General features: G+C 43.8%; 1 protein-coding gene across 1 annotated transcript in view; it reads left to right on the forward strand.

The window, feature by feature from the left end:
• The window catches only part of PTPN3 (protein tyrosine phosphatase non-receptor type 3), a 113024-nt gene that overhangs the window by 25587 nt on the left and 65839 nt on the right, over positions 1-21598 (forward strand). Inside the window, exons 3-8 of the mRNA XM_066627906.1 lie at positions 4094-4201; positions 4286-4328; positions 9409-9487; positions 12743-12787; positions 14926-14978; positions 18738-18858. Of these exons, the coding sequence (XP_066484003.1) occupies positions 4094-4201; positions 4286-4328; positions 9409-9487; positions 12743-12787; positions 14926-14978; positions 18738-18858 (449 nt within the window). The remainder of the gene's footprint in view (positions 1-4093; positions 4202-4285; positions 4329-9408; positions 9488-12742; positions 12788-14925; positions 14979-18737; positions 18859-21598) is intronic.

The following is a 21598-nucleotide window of genomic DNA, read 5'->3' on the forward strand; positions in this document are numbered from 1 at the left end:
TAAAATGGCCACAGTGCCAGAGGATTGGAGGACAGCAAATGTCACACGATCTTTAAAAAGGAAAGGAGAGGGGACCCGGGAAACTATAGGCCAGTCAGCCTAACATCTATTCCTGGTAAGTTGGTGGAATGCCTCATCAAAGATAGAATCTCAAAACACATAGACTAACAAGCCTTGATGAGGTAGAATCAGCATGGATTCTGTAAGGGTAAGTCTTGCCTAACAAACCTTTTAGAATTCTTTGAAAAGGTCACCAGGCATGTGGATGCAGAAGAACCATAGACATTCAGAAGGCATTTGACACGGTCCCTCACCAAAGGCTACTGAAAAACTCCACAGTCAGAGAATTAGAGGGCAGGTCCTCTCCTGGATTAGGAACTGGTTGAGGACTAGGAGACAGAGAGTGGGTGTCCATGGACAATTTTCACAATGGAGAGAGGTGAAAAGCGGTGTGCCCCAAGGATCTGTCCTGGGACTGGTGCTTTTCAACCTGTTCATAAATGACCTAGAGACAGTGAACAGTGAGATGGCTAAGTTTGCAGACAACACCAAACTTTTTCAAGTGGTGAAGACTAGGAGATTATGAGGAGCTCCAGAAGGACATAGTGAAAATGGAAAAGGTGCAAAAGAGAGCAACTAAGATGATTACTGGGCTGGGGCACCTTCCTTATGAGGAAAGGCTACAGCATTTGGGCCTCTTCAGCCTAGATAAAAGGCGCCTGAGGGGGGACATGATTGAGACATACAAAATTATGCAGGGGATGGATAGAGTAGATAGATAGATGCTCTTTTCTCGCTCACACAACACCATAACCAGGGAACATCCACTAAAATTGTTTGGAGAGTTAGGACAGACAAAAGAAAATATTTCTTTACTCAGCGTGTAGTTAGTCTGTGGAACTCTTTGCCACAGGATGTGGTGATGGCATCTGACCTAGATGCCTTTAAAAGGGTATTGGACAAATTTCTGGAGGAATAGTCTATCAAGGGTTACAAGCCATGATGTGTATGTGCAACCTCCTGATTTCAGAAGTGGGTTACCTTAGAATGCCAAATGCAAGTGAGGGTACCAAGATGCAGGTCTGTTGTTGTCTTGTGTGCTCCCTGAGGCATTTTGTGGGCCACTGTGAGATACAGGAAGCTGGACTAGATGGGCCTATGGCCTGATCCAGCAAGGCTCTTATGTTCTTAAGAGATGAGAGGATGCACTAGCATCTTTCTGCATTACCTGAGAAAACTAGGGTGTTTGACATCATGGGTCCATCTGAATGTTTATAACTATCTGGGCATCCCTACCTATGCTTTGACCTGGTCAGGTGGGCTTCGATTACTTTTATGGTCCAGTTCCAGCAGGAGGGCTGCCTAGGATCTCTTGTTTGGGAATATGTACAATATAAAGATGAGCAATCCACAAAAGACATGGCAGTTTTGCCATGCAGTCTTTCATCAATTATGCTGAATGGAAAGCATCCTTGGACACTGGGTACTGCAATAAGATATCTCAGCAGCCTTCTTTAGAATGCAAAGGCATAGCAGTAACCTGTGGGTTATTAGAAGTGTCTAATGTGTCACTTCCCTTCTGCCAATTTGTAAAGGGTGGCAGTAACATGAGAGGCAGATATTTAGTATATAAATTATGAGGACTGGGTGAGGTTCTGGTCAAAACCACCCTTTAGAAATTGTAAGAAATCAAGAGGTAAAAGCAATCCTTCCACAGCAAGTTAATTCCCCCTTCTTTTTCAGGAACTACGCAACACCCATAGAGCAGGGTTGTCAGACTCATTTTGTACAGTGGGTCAGATTGCATTCATGGCACCTGCTGAGGGTTGGAAGTGATGTCATTAAGCAGAATTTGGCCTGAAATAAGTACTTTGTTCTCAACTACAAATTATTTACAGGTTGAGCCTAATTATCTATGGAATTTTTGTCTGCAGGTATGACTCAACGCCGGTCCACCAAAACAGTATTGAGCCAGATTTGGCCCAACCTGCAGCTTCCAGAAGTGACCAGAGCTGTGCTCTGGTCAGAGGCTCTTCTGAGGCCTGTAGAGGCCATGTGCCGAGGCCATGTGTGGCCTCCATGGGCCTCAGAAAGGCCCCCAGAGGTGTTGGAAGGCCACTTCCGGGTTTCTCTTTACCTTCAGCTGAGCTGCTTTGCAGCCCTATCTCGTGCTGGATACAGTGCAAGCCTCCTGGCTTGACTGTTCCAGAGTAAGAAAGGATTGCGCCCTTATCCACACACAGTTGTGAGCCAATCTCACTGAATCTGGGGGAAATTATCCCAATGGGATCTCCTGTATGAGGCAATTCTGCAACAAAGGTGTTGTTCTGTGACATCCTGACTCACAAACCTGGCTCTACATTTGCTGCTCCCAGGGGAAGGAATTTATTTACAATAAAACTATTGTCTTACAATTCCAAGTCATCTGTGCCATCAATTTAGTCCCAATAAAATGCTTGTGCCACTTATCTGACTACATCAGCTGTTTTACTTGGCACTTGCTTTGTAATTCCCACTAATCTGTCTCTCTCAGTTATATTCTACTCCACTATCCCAGTGCTGTATAAGGAGGTGGGTAACCCGTCTTTAGTGTAGCCCCCAAAGCGTCTTGGCATTTTTTGTTTGGCTTGAGGTTCTGCAGCTGCAGCCAAGCATCACTGGTCCCAATCTAGCACACTACTTCCCTGCCCTCCTTCCTCTGTCCCCATCAACTGCTCTCACAGTCTCCTTCTCTTTACTGGATACTATTGTTCACTCTTCCTCTCTTCTGGTGTTTACCTTGCCTTCTCCCATTTTCTGCATGTCTCTCTTAGGATCTCTGCTCCTTCTCCTCCTTCTATCCCCCCACCTCTCTCTCACCTCTCTTTTATGCCTCCCAGCCTCCTTCCTCTCCTGTGTTTTTGGCAGTCAGTGTATTTGGTCCCCCATGATCTTGTGTGATTCCTTGAGATCTTAGGTTCCAAAGTCTTGTGAGACCTCTGAACAGCATTGGAGGGCTCTAGATCTTGTCTATGCACATCTCTGATGCTACATCATGAAGTTATGTTTGACAGTCCTGGCATGGACTATACTTAATGTTCCATGTTCAACCCTGATGGGACTTGACATACTGAATCCCTTCTTCTGAAGGTGAGAGAGGATGTATGCTGATGGGAGAGGTGAGAGGGGCCTTTCAACTGTTCAGACAATCTATACTATTTCATAAAAGCGCTCCTGCCGGTGTATTGTTTAGCAGTCTCTGGCCAAAGGTAGAATTGAAAGTAGTCAGAGAGGCATGTTTACACACCTTTCTGTTGTCATTTGGTTAAACAGGTTTTTTTCAGGGAGTTGAAATGATACCAGAGTTGAGAGTGTTTACTAGAGGTGAAAGTAGGATGAAGGAATGCTCTACAAGCAGTGATCCCTCTTTCAAATTGCCTTCAGCCATCTGAGGAAACTTGTTTGTCCCCAGCCTATGACTGGGGCACAGGCAATCATTAAATTGCTATAGGGAATTCATGCTGATCATGCTGTTGTTTGAACTGTGCCTTAGGCATAAAGTTGTTCCCCTTCTAGAATTTAAAAAGCAACAATGCCGAAGTCCTGATGTTTAGCTAAACCTTGAGGGTTCTTGAATGTGGATAGTTTCTCTCATGTTGAGTTTCCAGCTGTTTTCGTTTTTTATGAAAAGCACCTTCTTTGGACATAGCATCAACCTGGGGAGATTTGTTGCTAACTAAGGAGTTCCAAACCATCTAATTCAACCTAAAGTGTGTAGGTGTTTACTACAATGCTGTACTGTAATCTTCTAAATAATTCTGTTGAACACATAATGTAGGTAACCAGAATCCTTTTATTTTCAAATTGGTCTGTACCTAGTGAAAGGAGCTCTGTGTGTGTGTGTGTGTGAGAGAGAGAGAGAGAGAGAGAGAAAATATGTATGCATGTATGCTCTTGCCTGCAGCTGCATGACAAATGGTTTTTGAAGAGTAATTGATAAGCTTCATCTCAGTAGAAATTTCTGTGCAACTGTTAGGTAATATTTCAGATAAGCATAATTTTGCTGTCAGGCTGAGATGTTAGATCATTGTACTAAATACGTTTCCTTTTTCAGAAACAGGACACTGGTCACGTTTTGTTAGATTTGGCCTATAATCACTTGGGTGTGACAGAAAAGGAATATTTTGGTCTTCAGCATTATGAAGATTCAGAAGATTCACCAGTAAGGAAACCTATTAATATTTAGAGTGTAGACTCAAAAAATTTGCAATTAGCAAATCAATTTATTATTTGTCTGCTTTTACAGCGATGGCTTGAATCTGGTAAACCTGTTCGAAAACAGCTAAAAGGTAAGACATTTAACATCTCTTATATTATTCAACAGTAAGTATAGTATGCCCGCATAAAACTACTACAGTGATGTCATGTCAGTACTGTCATAGTAGCTAATGATATCTATTTGTTGAGTGCATGTTTAGGAATAAATTATGGATATAAAGGATCCTATGAAGAATTTCATGAATTTTATTCCTTTTCGAAATTAACTTTCCATGGTAATTTCAAGTTTCCAGCCTTGTAATATTTTTTAATCCACTGCAATACTGAAACTCACAGCTGTCAAAGAATTGGCAACATAGCAGTTTATACACTGAGAAGAATTGTTTTCATTCTTCTCTGATTTGGATCTGGTAATTATAGAATCATAGAACTGGTACACTTTCAAGGTCATCTAGTCCAACCACCTGCCCGTAGCAAGAAATACTCCAAGAGCATCTCCAGCAGGTATCTGTCATGCCTCTGCTTGAAGATCTCCAGCAAAGGAGAATCCACCTCCTCCCTCGGCAATCTGTTCCACTGCTGAATTGCTCTTACCATTAATGTCTTCCTGGTATCCATCCTGGAATCTCCTCTTTTGTATTTTGAGCCCATTTGATCCAGTTCTGTCCTCAGAGGCAGCTGAGAACAAATTTGTTCCTTCTTCCATGTGACAGCCCTTCAGGTATTTCAAGAGCACTATCATATCCCCTCTCAGACTTCTTTTCTCCAGGTTAACATACCCTCAATCTTTCCTAGCAGGGCTTGTTCTCCAGTCCTCTGATTAGCCTCTTCACTCTTCTCTGAATCCATTTTATTTTGGCTGCAACTTTCCTAAAGTGAGATGCCCAGAACTGGACATAGTACTCCAAGTGATGTCTGACCAACATGGTATAAAGTGGAACCACTACTTCTTGTGACATGGAAACTATGATTCTACTAATGCAGGCTAAAGTTGCATTCACCTTCTTTGCAGTTGCATCATACTGCTGACTCATGTTCATTTTATGATTCACTGCAACTATGAGATTCCTCTTGCACGATGTGTTGTCAAGCCAGGTACTTCTCATTGTATAACTGCACTTGATTATTTTTGCCTTAGTGCAGAACTTTGTATTTGTCCTTGTTGAATTTCATCTTATTCATTCATTCTGGTATTCCAGCGGTTCATAGACTCAAATTTGCAGATGACACCAAGCCAGGAGGACTAGCAAACACAGCAGAAGCCAACAGAAGCCTTCAGGAACACCTTGACAAAATGGAATACTCACTATTCTTTTTTAATTTGGAGCTGGAAATCATAGAATCATAGAACTGATACTTACAAGGTCATCTAGTCCAACTGCCTGCCCGTAGCAGGAGATGCTCCAAGGGTACTGAGTATTCCATTTTGTCAAAGTGTTCCTGAAGGTTTTCCTTCTATTTTGTTTGCTAGTCTTCCCAGCTTGGTGTCATCTGCAAGTTTGATGAGGCCTCCTTGTATCCCTTCCTCCAAGGCATTGGTGAAGATGTTAAACGAACCAGGCCCAAGACAGAGCCCTTAGACAATCCACTCCAAACCATCCTCCAGGTTGATGTGAAATCATTGGTGGAGGTGGGAGGGGGTGGCACCTGGTGCCAGATGCTTCCCTCTTCCTCACCTCCCAATACACCCTCTTTCTCTTCTCAGACTTGCACTAGCTAAAGAGCTGGCACAGGTCTAAAGAGACCCATTGGCAAGCAGGAGGCTTATTGGGAGGGAAGGGGAAAAAGTTATCCCTTACCTCTCCCAAGCCTCTTGATGCAAGCACCATAACAAGCAGCACAGCCCATTTTGGCATGGCTGCATGCCATGGTGGCTGAAAGGATAGGATTGGACTGTTACATTTTTGTCTCCCACACCCCTGAAAGAGGACATGTATCAGGTGTGGCTCATAGGTAAAAACCCATAACTTCATTAAATATAAATCTGTTCTGCACTTAACTATCTAAATGGGTGTTTATCAGAGTGTTATCCAGGAAACTTCTATTCACTCAATCCCCTTAGAGGAATGATGCCACTCTTGCTCTGAGCTTTGGATCAGGTTCAGTCCATGTGTTTCTCTGTCTTCATATGCAGTTCTTTGTTGTGGAGAACTTTAGTGATGTCAGCCCTGAGCTAGTAAACTTGGGTCCAAGGAGGCCATCAGGATCTCAAGGCTGCCACCCATCCCTATTAATCCTCAAGCGTTTAAGTTGTGAAGTTTGGATCTACTTGCTTTCACCCTTCTTGTGTTCCCAGGTGCTCATCATTGGTTTCCAGCTTGCTTTTTAAATGTTAGGAAGAACTTCTTGGAAAGAACTGTTGAGCAGTGGAGTAGTCTGCCATGGAGAGTAATAGACTGCCCATTGCTGGAGATCTTTAAGCAGAGGTTGGTTAGCAATCTGTCAGGGGACGTTGTAGTTATGGACAGCCTGCTTTGGTAGGGGGTTGGACTCTATCTTGAAAGTCCCTTCCAGTTCTATGATTCTTTTTTCCCTTCCCACTCACACTGAACCTGATAATTGTGCCCATGTAACAATAGAAACCACCAGCTGGGACAGTTACACTGTCTGACAGTGCACTTTAGGTAAAAATGATTCCTCTTTACCAGCCAATTCAGGAAAGGAACCAAAATAGTCCTGGTTGTGTGACAGCCCAATTTTGCACAATCATAAGTTGCATGGGGCAGCTTCGGCTGATTCGCTAGCTGCAACTATGCTTGAGTCACTCAGACTTAGCCACAGTGACCCATGCCCTAGTGACATTGAGATTAGACTACTGTAACATGCTCCATGTGGGGTTGCCTTTCAAAATGCAACTAGTGCTTAACGCGGCTGCCTGTGTGGTTGCTGGGGCTTGTTGGGCCGCTGATTCAGTTGGGCCACTGCTTTGGCAACTGCACCAGCTGTTGGTTCGTTTCCAGGCTCAATTCAGAGTGCTAGTTCTGACTTTTAAAGCCCTTCATAGCTCAGGACCAGGTTTTTAAGGAACCACCTTCATTCATATAACCCTACCCAACCTCTTAGGTCTTCAGAGAGGGCCTTTCAACAGTGCTGCCACCAGTAGAGGTGAGGGGGGTGGTGGTGAGAAATAAGGCCTCCTTGGTGGTGGCTCCTTGTTTATGGAATTCCCTTCTCCTGGAATTCAGAACAGCTCCCTCTCTTGAGACTTTTTGGCGGGGCCTCAAGACTGTAATATTCAGGAAAGCATTTAACTAATACTGTGGGCTGGCAATTTTATTGAGATGAATTTTAATAATTTCATGATCCTGGTTGTTTGCTGTTTTAATGTTTTTAATCGTTTTTATGCTCTGTGGTTTTATTGTTTTAAATGAATTGCATTAATTTTATGTTGTCAGCCATCTTGAGTCCCCCTCAGGGTGGGAGAAAGGCAGGATATAAATTCTGCTATTGCTGCTATTATTATTATTAGATACAGAAATGGTATAGCAGTGGAATTTGGACTAGACAAGTGTGTTGCGTTAATAATGAATAGAGATAAATAATGAAAACTGAAGGAATAGATTTGCCCAATGGAAATAATATTAGGAACCTGGATGAGAAAGAACATTATAAATATCTGGGTATACTTCAGGCAGATAACTTCAGACATATTGAAAAGTTGGAAGTGAATACATCAGGCAAGTTAGAAAAATTTTAAGGTCCAAACCTAATGGTGGAAACACCATACAAACCATAAACTCCTGAGCTATACCCAACATTAGATACACTGTAGGAATAATAGACTGGACTCAGGCAGAGCTAGAGATATTAGACTGTAAGCCCAGGCTAGTAATGACCATTCATTATGCTTTGCACCCCCAGAGTGATGTAGATAGACTGTATCTCCCTCGCAGCTCAGGTGGAACAGGAATGCTGCAAGTCCATCAAATAGCAGAGGAAGAAAAAAAGAGGTCTTGAAGAATATATAAAGAATAGTGAAGAGACTGCACTTAAAATGGTTAAAAATGAGGAATTATTAAATACCAATGAAACAAAGCAGGCTTACAGGAAAGAACAAGTAAAGAATTAAACAGAAACATGGAAAAATAAGCCACTACGTGGACAATATTTGTGAGACATTACTGGAAAAACATCACCAAGACCTGGCAGTGGCTCAAAAAAGGCAATTTGAAGAAAGAAACAGAAGGACTAATAATGGCAAGAACAGGTATTAAGAATAAAAGCAAAAACTGAAAAAACAGCTACAAACAGCAAGTGCTGCCTCTGTAAGGAAAGAGATGAAACAGCCGGCCACCTGATTAGTTGCTGTCAAAAGATAGCACAAACGAACCATAAACAAAGACATGACAAGGTAGCAGCAATAACAACACTGGAACATCTGTAAAAAAATACAAGCTACCTGCAACCAAAAACTGATGGGACCACAACCTTGAAAAAGTTGTTGAGAATGAAGATGCAAAAATATTATGGGATTTCTGACTACAAACAGATAAAAATTTATCACACACCAGACATAGAAAAACAAAATAATATTGCAATACCAGGTGATAGTATTGTAGAAGAAAAAGAACTGGGGGGAAAAAAATACAAAGATTTACAAATAGAAATTGAAAGGTTGTGGCAGAAGAAGACCAGGGTAAATCCAGGGGTTATTTGCAACCTTGGTGCAATTCCAAAACACCTTGAAGTGCACCTTAACAGCACAAGGGCCACAGAAATTACCATCAATCAACTGCTAAAAGCAGCTTTACTGGGAACAGCTTACATTTTGCAATCGTATTTATAACATCAAAATATAATAAAATGAGGCATCCCAGGTCCTTGGAAAGGACGATGTATGGATAAAACAAACCAGTCAATAATACTGTCTGACTATGTGAAAATCAATAATAATAATACTGATGATGATTATAATGGGTGGGTGAGCTGCAGCCATGCTTTGAAAAGAGCCAAAGAGAGAGCACAAATGTGTTGTGCCGAATTTGGCGACTTGGCATAAGGCAAGATGAACAAAGATGATCACTGTTTTCACATTCAAGTGCAGAGGCTCTTTGTTCTGTGATGCAGGAAAGAGACTGAAAGTCTTTTGAGGTTTAAAATATGTACAAATAAGAACATATATATTGATTTTAATTTTGTAAAATATTATAGGAGGCTTTCCCTGCAGCCTGCATTTTCGAGTAAGGTTTTTTATACCTGATCCCAACACACTTCAACAGGAGCAAACCAGGTAACTTTTTTTTTCAAAATCTGTAACCTTTTTTTATAACTACTGATATTCCCCTTTGTCACAATCTACTCTCACCAGGACACTGAGTAGATTGATTGTATACGAACACTGTCTCCAGGTTACAGGCCCACCTCTCTAGAGGGATGTCAAGCCTCAAACACCTAAGTGTAATTTCCAAGTTTGGTTGCGGATGAGCTACCAGGCCAGATTAAATGAGCCTGAAACTGTAAAATTATTAATCAATTCCAACCATACAATATAATGGGTTCATTTCAGAGAACAGTTATAGGGAACATACATCAATGGAAGGCAAAGGTTCAGACAGAGATATAAAGCCAAACATGCAGAAAAACAAAATAACAAAAGGCATAACTCCAGAACTTGAAACCCTATCTCACACTCTGTAAGTGACGGGCAGCCCAACCCTATCCTGTGCTGGTATAGGCAGGCCAGATGGCCTGCACTGTATCCATTGCAGGGTTTGAAGTGGGTCCCGTGCAACTTGGAGTAAGGGATTTATTTCCCCTGGCCAAGTGTTGTGTGGCAGCCACCTCAATGGGGCTACTTAGATCTGCACCAGCAAAATCACTGGAGCAAATCCAAGCTGCCCAGGCTGCTCAGAAGGGGGGTTAGGATCCGGCCTAAGTGCTGGAGGCCAGTCCCACTACCCTCCCAGGCCAGTCTGCCCACCTGCTGCTCACCCTGCCCCAAAACACCCTCCCAACCCCCACCCCACGCTGGCTGCCCTCAGCTAGCGCGAACTTACTACCTGGAGCAGTGCGGCGGTTGGATTTGACCTCCACGGGCCAGTGCACATCCATGCACAGCGCACATCCAAGTCATCACAGATGTTTCTTACGGCACATTTGTAACAGTCCTGGGCCAGTGCAAGGGATTTGCGCTGCCCCAAAGAGTGCTCTGGATCGCCCTCAAAGCTTCTGGGCCTAGTAGAAAGCCAGGTTTTACCCCCAGCTTCCCCACATAGGGAATTCATGCTCCCAGCTCAACACCTACCCAAGTAACTACTAAAGTCTGACTCCTCCCTCTCTACCAGCGAAAGATTTGATAAAGGGTTACTTGTCTAAGCCAATAAGAAGATTTGGCCCTCCAAAGGTTCCAGAGACTTATATAACCCTCAGGCCACTCACTCCTCTTCCTCCCAGCTAGAAAACAAATTTTTGAGCTGTCCTGGCTTTTTCTTTTCTTTTGCACCTTTACCTTAGCATTCATAGAAAATATTCCAGGATCTCTTTTTTAAAATCTCGGCTGAGAGACATTCACATATACAATTGCATGTTACTCTCTGTAAAACATGTAATTAATCAATATAAATACAGTGGTGCCTCGCATAACGAAATTAATCCGTTCCGCGAGTCCTTTCGTTATGCGAGTTTTTTGTTTTGCGAAGCGCGTTTTCCCATAGGAATGCATTGAAATTTAATTAATGCGTTCCTATGGGCAAGAAAAGTCAGAACAAAGTCAAATTTGGTTTACAAAGTGTTTATTAAGTGCTCTTTAAAGGCATACATACTGTATAGAGGATTTCAAAAATGGGGGGGGGGATGCTGAGTGGGGAGCTTGAAGGCTGTAATCCTGTGCACACTTTCCTGGGAGCAAGCACAATGGGACTTACTTCTGAGGAGACACGCACAGGATTGTGCTCTAAGCTGAGGAGGAGGACAGAGCAGCTGCACTCAATTGCTTGCTTTTGCCGTGATCATGGGGGGAAACGTGAAGGAAATGGGGCAGTGAGAGGGTGAATGAGCGATGGGGGGATGCTGAGTGGGGAGTTTGAAGGCTGTAATCCTGTGCACACTTTCCTGGGAGCAAGCACAATGGGACTTACTTACATAAACTGACATGAAGATCCTCCCCTTACTAGGATGGACGGGATCATAAACTGGCATGAAGATCCCCCCCTTAAAACAAAACAAAACAAAAAATTCGTCTTGCGAGGCACGGGTCATAAAAATTCGTTGTGCGAGTCACCAAAAATTGCAAAACGCTTTCGTTCTGCGAGTTTTTCGGTGCGCGAAGCATTCGTTATGCGAGGTACCAATGTATTGTAATTAATATACTTGTAATTAATATAAATATTAGTATTAATACTAACATATATTAATATACTTTCAGGGCACTTTGCATATCAAAGGAAATGGCAGGTGCAAGCGATTGCATATGGTATTTGGTAATGTGGTACAAATTTAGGGCACAATCCTAACCAGGTGTACTCAGAAGTAAGTCCTATTTTGCTCAATGGGGCTTACTCTCAGGAAAGTGTGGTTATGATTGCAGCTTTAGTCAGGAGGTAGTGTTCAGCTGCTTTTTCTGTAATTGGATTTTAAATGGTTTGGGAGTTGGGCTTCTCATTTTAGATTGGGGTGGCCAGCTTTCAACTATAGGTCAATTGGACCTTTGACAATTGTGTAGAAAAGGGCATTTCAGCAGGAGCAGCTTGTTGTCTGTAAGATGACAAGCTGCACCTGCTGAAATTCCCTCTACACAATTAAAGAGTGTTTTAGAGAATACAGTAGCTAATTGCTTGTGATAAGGAAAAGCACAGCTTCTACTCTGGCCAGTTTCATTTTTGGCAGAAATTGTTAAGATTAAAATACCAGGGAAGCTGGAGTAATTCATATGACTATATCCATGTGACTGAAATGGCGCAGCAAAGTGAACAGTGTTGCAAATTAATCTATACGAATAAATTGTGCATAATAGGAGTGCAAATTCTGTTATGTTATTTACATGAAGGTTCTCCAGAGTGCTATTAACATTGTTTGTTAGGTTATATTACCTTCGAGGTAAAATTGATCTATATAAAACGTTGGCTTTATAGTGAGCTTTTAACAGGCCTCAATTTAACAGATTTTGGAAATAATGGATGTTGTCTGCCTCTTTTAAAAACTAGTCATGTGTTTTGTGCATCTGTGTATTGTCAGAAATATATTCAGATTTAATTAACTTTCAGAATTAACAGCTTCCCTTTACCCATTAGTCTGTTAAATCAGGGGTTCCTTGTATAGCCTTATTTATTCTTCGGTTTTGGATGATTGAAATTTTAACTTAAGTGTTGAATGCATTGGTGTATGTGTTCATCGTAATGGACATTTCTCAGAGAGTTAGGGTGTAAATTATTTTGGGGAATGTTCTGTTTAGATTACACAGTTACAGTGAGTTTAAATACACAAAGGTTTAAATACATAGTTGGTTAAAAGTTAAGTATGTAATAATGTTTCAAACTTTGTATTTTAGACATTTGTTCTTCTTGCAACTGAAAGCTGATATTTTGGATGGAAGGTAACAAATCTTTACTAAAGCAATTTTGATTGAATTTGAGTTAAAACATTCAAGGGAAGAAGATATACCTTCAATGCTGTGAGAAAAGCTTTCTTGGATTTAGAGTCTCCCTGAGACACTGGTGGTTGTGCTGGTTGTCCAGGAGCAGTGTTGTCACCCTCATTCTTGCACCCACCAAACCCCCTGGAAGATGCTTTTAACCCTTCCTTCTGTGCCAGGGTTCCCTAGATCAGAGGTTCCCATTCTCTGTCCATGGCACCCTTTGTATCTTAGTAATTTTTTCCACAATGCCCCTACAGTTCTGTCGCTGTGTTTTCTTTGGAAATTTAAAGCATCCTGCAATGCCCTGTGAATTTGCAGGTGCTGCAGTGCACAGTTCAGGAATCACAGTCCTATACAATCAAGTAGCACATTGTTACCAAACCAGTCACTAAGTCAACTAACACAACAGCCATAAAGTAGGCCCCAGGCAGGTCCTGCAACTGCTACCTCTCCCAAGGCAGGCTTCCTGGTTGCTGGGGTGCTGGGGAAGCATATTCTGAGCTGGAAAGAAGGCAGGCTATACGTGCCCACAAGATAGCCCCAATATAAAGGCTTTGGGTAGTAGCAGCAGGATGCAAGGTTAAGGGTTCTGTCTCCATAGAGATAGTAGCCTGAGGAGGCTGTCCTGGGGAGAAGAGGAGGAAGGAGGTGATGTATAACCATTCCCCTCTCCAAGACTTGCTGAGTCAACAAGGGAAGGTTCTCCAGGCCAGGGAACAGGATCCTTCCCAGGTGAATGGAGAGGATAGATGAGGCCCAGCATAGTGATGCCGTGAGTATGGCAAGGGAGAAGCCCCCTGCCCCGCCCCGCAACTTGAGCCAGGGGCTGGATAGCCTTGTACTGGTAGAAACAGATACGATTGGGCTGCTTTTAGATTGAAAGCAGCCTGTCTGGACTGCTAATGGCAGTGCTGTCTGAAGTGCACTGATTCATTGCCATTTTTCTTCTTTCTGGAGAGCAGGCATTCTATCAGAATTGAATTCCAGTGCATGAAGGAACAAATTGCCAGTGCGTTGTAATCTTACATGGCAAATCAGTGTTTCTCAACCAGTGGTACAGATACCACCGGTGGTACATGAAGTGGTGTCTGGTGGTACACAAGGGATACCTGCTACCCAGCAGTGAGACCAGTGATACAGCACTACTAACAGTGGTAGGAGGCTTGGCATGGTGGGCAGAGCTACAACACGTGCTTTTTCACATGTTTGAAAAAGGCCTCCCATCCATCCTGAGCCTCTTACTGGTGTTTCTCAAATTGCACCTGACCTCCCAACTAGAAGTAACTGACAATGAGATCATCAACAGTTATTTCTGGTGGTACTTCCAGTAGATGGACTGTGTAAAGTGGTTTGGTGAGGGACAAACAAGAAATGCTGTGAGATTAATATGTTTGATTTGGTTTTCCAGAAATGGAAATTCTTGTTTGGAAAACAAGGATGTTTGAAATAAAATACAGTTTTTAAGTGGGTTACCATAAAACATGTAGCTTCGCTATTCAGTGAATGCTACATTATGCATTCTGTGGATGTATGCATTGAAGATCATGGATGTACTCACACATTGTGAGCTGCTTGAAGGATCCCAAAGACCTGAACAGCTGAATGTAAACTGAATACATTTGCCTTAAAAAGCAGTTAATGTGGCTTATGAAGTTTATGGCCTTGTTGTAGCTCTAATGAAGGGGCAACAGTTTTTATTTCAATCTAAAGCCTATTCTAGGTTCCAAAGAGTAATAAGAAAAGTGATGCTAGAAGGTTATATAAAAGCATTCTAAAAGCTGCCTTCCACTGAGTTTGGACTCTGAGTATTGTCCAAATTCTGGAGTTTGGACTCTGAGTATTGTCCAAATTCTGGAGTTTGGACTCTGAGTATTGTATTGCAGATTTGCTGCAACTCTCCAGCTTTTCGAATGGGGGTCTTTCCCAATCCTACCTGGCAATGTTAGGGATTGAACCTGGTAATTTTTGCATGCTAAGCATACACAACCAGTGAGCTACAGCCCCATCCCATTGGTACCTAATCTTCTTGCCGTCTTTTGGGATACACCCACATTTCAGACAAAATTTATCATCTTGTCTCAATTTTTTTCTTTCAGGTTGTTGTGCCCTGTGAATTCAGCTGTTGTACTTGCTTCATATGCTGTTCAGTGTAAGTACTGATATGTAAATATAATTACCAGCAAAATGTTTATTTCAAACTCATTGAGACACAGTCTAAAAAGTGCTTACTTTTGATCAATTTTGGCTGATTTTCTGGCCAGATCTTGCGTGAGTGATGTTAATATTATTATGTGCTTGTGTTCCAGTTCTCTGGAAGGTGAAAAGTTCTTAGAGTGCCACACTATGTGTGTTCTGGATTCCCTTGTATGAGAGAGCATTGCAGACATGTGATGCCTTTATAATATTAAAAATATACAGGTTTGAACATTTGAATGCAGTTAGGTAGCATAACCTCCAGACAATATCAGTTACAATTTCCAGCTTCCCTTTGGCTCTTGGGTCCCCTTTTTGACCTTGGGACCAGATATGATGTACCCCCTTCACCCACCTCTTGGAAGCCCTGATCTAGCCAATGGGTCAGGATGCAATTAGCATGTTTAAGGCTTATAATCAAAAGAAAACCTTTGATGCAGCATTGAAGGCTTCTGGCAAAGAGAAATTAACTCTTAAAGATTTCTGGAAATTGTTAACATTAGAAACTTTATAATGTTTGTTGGTGAGGCACAGGAGGCAGTTAATTGTTCGTGTATGAATGTTTGGGGGGGGGGGGGAAACCTGTTCCCATATCTAGCATGTGGAGAAACTTCAGTGTTGAAACTGACCTGTCTAAAACCAGAGAAAACATTGTGAGCTTTGCTAAGAAAGTAGGTCTTGATGAAGTGGAGTTAGATGTGCAGGAAAGAAGAAATAAATTTCTCCCCAAAATTTGCTTGCTCTTGAAAAGGAAAAGGAACCTGATGAGGCAAAGAGGAGGTTGAAGTTCTGTGAACTGTGAAAGCTAAGAGGTTGATAGAAGCAGTCAGTTTAATTGAGATTGCTCTGGCTATTTTTTAGGCGCAGGGCCCAATCCTATCCACTTTCCAGTGCTGATGCAGCCTTGCCAACGGGGCATGCGCTGCATCCTGCAGTGGGAGGGGGCAGGCACAGAGGCCTCCTTAAGGTAAGGGAATGTCTGTTACCGTACTTCGGGGCTGCACATGAGCTGGAAAATTGGATAGGTTTGGGCCCAAAGACTATCCAAACAGCAAATGTAACTCAAAATTGAGCAGCAATAATATGCTCAGTTATGCAGTGTTACCGAGAAAACTTGCAAGGAAAAATCTGAAAGCCACACAAAAGGCATTTTTGTATTTTTCCAAAACATCATGTGATCCGACGTCTGGCAACAAATGATCTCAGCCATCAACATCAGTGGCCTCATTGTCTCAATTCCATTATCTCCCCCTTAAGCTTAATAGTCAACATGAGTGTTTGATTACTTTTCCAGTAACCTGTACCAAATTAAACTGGTTCCTATGGAAAAGTAGGTTTATGTGCTTTCAATATATGCACGAGTTTCTGGGAACATAACGCCCCATGTAGATTGAGAGGTATAGGAACGTATAGAGGGCTCCTAGGATTATGTTGAGTTGTACGAAGCCTATCCCTGCCAATGATGCACATACTTAGCCCTGGCCCTGCCCTCCATGCATCAGGCTGCCACTCATGGGAAGAAACTTTCCTTGTCTTCTGTTTGTCACTAACTGTGTAGATCAGGGGTGCCCAAACCCCGGCCCTGGGGCCACTTGCGGCCCTTGAGGCCTCTCAATGCGGCCCTCAGGGAGCCCCCCATCTCCAATGAGCCTCTGGCCCTCCAGAGATTTGTTGGAGCCCACACTGGCCCGACGCAACTGCTCTCAGCGTGAGGGCGACAGTTTGACCTCTCATGTGAGCTGTGGGATGAGGGCTCCCTCCACTGCTTGTTGTTTCATGTCTGTGATTCAGTAGTGACAGCAAAGGAAAGGCCAGCCTTGCTTTGTGCAAGGCCTTTTATAGTCCTTGAGCTACTGCAAGGCCTTCATTCAGGGCACAATCCTAACCCCTTATGTCAGTACTTTCCAGCACTGGCATAACGGTGCCAATGGGACGTGTGCTGCACCTTGCAGTTGGGTGTCACTCAGGGGGGGCCTCCTCAAAGTAAGGGAATGTTTGTTCCCTTACCTCAGAGCTGCATTGCCCTTATGTCAATACTGGAAAGCACTGACATAAGGGGTTAGGATTGCACCCTCATTCATATAAGTTCATCTTTAATATATTCATTTTTGTAAACTTATGTAAACTTATTCAAATTTTAAATGTAAATTAATTCTTTTTTCCTCCGGCCCCCGACACAGTGTCAGAGATACGATGTGGCCCTCCTGCCAAAAACTTTGGACACCCCTGGTGTAGATGATAGCGCTGAGAGCAGGCATCATATGTGGAGTGGGGTTAGCATGGTATGATGCCTGGAGTCTTCCATGAATTCCTAAACACAAATTTGAAATATCTGGTTATAGAGAAACTTTTTCTGTTGTTGTTATTACTATGGGAACAAAAATTCCCCTCCCCCAAAATAGTTACGTACTTCAGCTCTTCAGCAGAAGCAATGTTGAGCTAGTGCTAGCATCTTCCCGTCTTAAAACGTTACTCAACTGGGATCATTGTGTTGACATTCATTATTCAGTGGTCTGAATAATGACTGGGGGATCTGGGGAGCCTGGGGATGTGACAAAAACAGAAAGTGGGTTTTGAAAAAACTTTTTACAGAAGTTTGGAGACTTGGGGAGCGTTGCAAAGGGGTCCACAGGCTCCCAGACTCCCCCCTCCAGGAGGCTGGAGCTGGTTGTAAGTAAGCAGAAACCCCTCCTTTGTTCTTGGCAGCAGCACAGTCCTGCTGCCTTGCTCCCTTCCCAACCCTTAAGGGGCCAGAGGCAGGGCTTCTCAGGTTGGGGGCATTACAGTGCCCCAGTTGAGAACCACTGGCCTCAGGGCTTGAGGCAATTAGTTGTATTTGGTATTTGAAACACCAAATACCCTTTGGTGTTTCACCAAAAATCAGGTCACAACCCACAAGTGTGTCCCAACACACAGCTCGGGAACAACTACTATACTTAAATATGCTGTTTTACATGAATCGCCAGTCTCAAGGGAGTAAAGTGAAGCAGTATTATTGTACAATTCTATGCGCAATAGAATTTGTGTTCTTGGTGTTTACCAAGTCCCACTGAGTACAGTGTGACTTGTGGCACAAGCCTACCCTGCACTGGAACAGGCAAACCAGGAGGCTTGCACTGTATCCAGCGCAGGATAGGGGCCAAAAGCAGCTCAGCTAGAGGCAAGGGGAAACTTTTCCCCTTACCTCTGGGAAAGGTGCCCTTTCCCCTATGGGTCTCCTTGGACCTGCGCCACCTCTTAAGACGGCAAAAGTCCAAGGAGAGTGGAGCAGCTTGAAGCCTCTCCCACTCCCCTACCAGCCCCCAGGACCACCCACTGCCCGCCCTCCCCTGCCCAGGAACGCCCCCCTCCCACCTCCTCCCCACCCATTCCTGCTTACCTCAGAGGCTTGCATCAGCCCAGCCAGGCCAACGCAAGCCTCAATGCCTCCATCGGTGCAAAGGCTTGTTCCAGCCTCCACAGGCTGATGTGCCTCTGCGCGTTGGCCTAGCCAACTCCTTACAGCATGTTTGCAACCCTCCTGGGCTGGCGCAAGGGACTTGCACCAGCCCAAGTCAAGGGCTGGATTCTTATATGGAAGCGTGTATAGATTGCAACTTAAGATACTTAACAATTTCACTATTCTCTGTATACAGAATAAGGTTTTGCTGAACACCTTTCTCGTATATAAGTAATTATATTACATAAAAGTAATTTTTTTTTCCTCTCCTACAAGCTCACCTTGGAGACTATAATTCTTCCATCCATCTCCCAGGATATCTCTCAAGCTTTTCGTTTATACCAGGGCAAAATAAAGATTTTCTAGCCAAAGTAGAATCATTACATGAACAACACAGGTAATTACGTATTTTTAACTCTTTCTAGATGTTCACTACCAGGTGGATTTTGAAACTTGTGACAAAATGTTCAGACATAATGACACATTTATGCTAATTCTTCCTGTGATAGTTTGAAAGTAAAGGAACTCTTCACCTTCAGAATCATATTAGTCATATAGAAATCTGTCAAGATAATCAGTCCCTCGCGCTGGCCCAGGAGGGTTGTAAACATGCCATAAAGCATGTTACACCTCCTCTAGAGTTGGCTGGGCCGGTGCAGGGATGCACGCTGGCCCATGGAAGCTGAATCCATCCTCCGCGCTGACTTTGGCAGGGAGGCTTGCGTGAGCCAAGCTCAACCGATTCAAGGGTCTGGGGTGGGTGGGGAGGAGGCGGAAGGGAGGCGTTCCAGGGCAGTGGGAGGGTGGTCCTGGGGGCAAGCGGGGAACAGGAGGCAGGGCTGGAACCCAGCAGATATGCCAGTTCCTAGCCCCTGTTGCTGAGCAGCACAGAGCATCTGCAAGCCGCTCCACTCTCCTCGGACTTATGCCACCTCCAGAGGTGGTACAAGTCCGAGGAGATCCATTGGGGCTGCGATGCCTTACCTGGGGGTAAGGGGAGAGTTTCCCCTTACCTCTGGCTGAACCACTTTGGGCCCTTATCTCAGCTGGATACAGTGCAGGCCTCCTGGCCTTCCCGTTTCAGTGCAATATAGGATTGCGCTGCACAAGTGTAACCCTAATGGTGCGCTTGAGTATCCTATTTTGTGCTATGAGTATTGTGGACATGCCATAAAGCTTGTTCACAACTACTCCAGAGTTGCACGGACACCGCATCCAGCCTCTGTGCCACAAAAAATAAGTACAGGATGAGTCTTGGTATTCTCAAGGGTTCCGTTCCTAGAACTCACATGGATGGCAAAAATTTCATTAAAGCAAATCCATTTAAAAAACAATGTCCCTTTTCTCAGTGATTTAAAAACAGCCTTGTTGACCTTTGTAATGGATCAACCAGACAATCAGTCTCTCTCCAGGCACTTAGAAAGGCTTCACTCTGAGGCAGCAATTCCTCCCTTCACCAAGAACCACAGCATGGGGAAAGAATGGAGGAGGTGATAATCACTGCCATTTAGCATTCTTTCACGTTCTCAGGGGGAAGGGAGGGGTCGTTTGCCTTGGAGTGAAGCTGTTCTGAGTGCCTGGAGAGAGAAGGACTGATGGATTGTCAGCCAGCTGCCCTCTCTCACATTAAGGCTATTGTTAAACAACTTTTTCCCTTTAATTTAAAAGCCCTTCTCATCACATTGATATAAAACCGTGGGTGAAAAATCTGTGGATAATTAGGTTATACCTGTACTATTGTGCCAGCTAAGGGCGGCTGGGATGGGGGGGGGGGGTTGGGGAGGGTGACAGGATGGTGGACTGGGCCCAGGAGGGGGATAGGACGAGCCTGGGTGATCTAGGCCATATCCTAACCGCCCTCCCGGCCAGCCCAGCATTACTCCAGGCTGTTTGGATCTGTGCCAGCAATTTTGCTGGCATAGTTCTGAGCAGCCCGATAGGGATGGCTGCTGCACTACATGGGGTAAGGGGACATAAATTCCCATACTCCGAGTTGTGTGGCAGTCACCTCCTGCCCGCACTGGATATGGCGCAGGCCAGTTAGCCTGCTTATTTCAGCATAGGCTAGTATTGGGCTGCCCCTGTGTAAACCTATGGAAGTTTCCTCAGAAGTAACTCTTGCTGTGTTGAACAGGACTTCCTCCCAGGAACGTATGTATAACTTTGCACCATAAGTATTATACAAAGGCCTTGATCCAGAAAGCTTGAAGTTTTGATTTTGCAGTCCGAAATTTATTTGCTTATTCTGAACAGCAGCAGCAGAAACCGCTTTTTAAAATCTCTTTGACTAATAAGTGTCACACAGTGACAATAAGGGTCCTTACCTAAGAAAAAATCTGGTGATATTTTTAGGGTCAAATTACATGTTCTTACACTTAGCTTGGCACTGTGTGTGCATTTTAAGTTAAAATAGCAACAGTAGGGGAGCATTCAGTTGCAAAAGAAAAAAGCAAATGGGATGTTGGACTTCATTAACAGAGGTGTAGAATCCAGAACATGTGAAATAACAGATCAGCTGATTTCAGCACTAGTCAGATCTCTTTGAAATACTTTGTCAATTTGGGAGCATCATATTTTAAGGAGGACACTAATGTTTCTCTGCAGGGATATAAGGTTAGGCTGGACACAAGGAGAAATGTCCTAATTGTAAGAGTTGTCTGGCACTTGAACAATCTGCCTTGTGCAGTCATGGTCTGTCCCTCATTCAAGCAGTTTCAAGCAGAGATTTGATGGCCATCTGTCAGGGATGTTGAGGCAGCACAACCCAGAAGTAATTGGTAGCGATGTGGAGACCGCCATTTGGCTGCTTCTTCACTTCACTCTTGGGGTGAAGTTAAAAAGCGGCTGCTTGACACAAAGGTGAGGAGGCTGTGGCAGCTTTGTGATTTTGCTACTGCACCTTTCCTTCTCCTCTGGAGGCTGAGCTTGAAACGAGAATGAATGGGGCGGCAGCAACATCGCAAAGCCATGGAAACAGAAGCTGCACTACATACCTGGTGCTGCATCTGCTTCTCCGGCTGCTACCATCTTGGGTAGACCTCACATGGCCCCCACTTCCCACCTGGCACCCACAGTGGCCTGCCCCCCGGCCCCTGCTTGCTACACTACTGACTGGGAGAATGGGCATTTTTGTCAAC

This window comes from Tiliqua scincoides, chromosome 5, assembly GCF_035046505.1.
Source record: "Tiliqua scincoides isolate rTilSci1 chromosome 5, rTilSci1.hap2, whole genome shotgun sequence".
NCBI lineage: Eukaryota > Metazoa > Chordata > Lepidosauria > Squamata > Scincidae > Tiliqua > Tiliqua scincoides.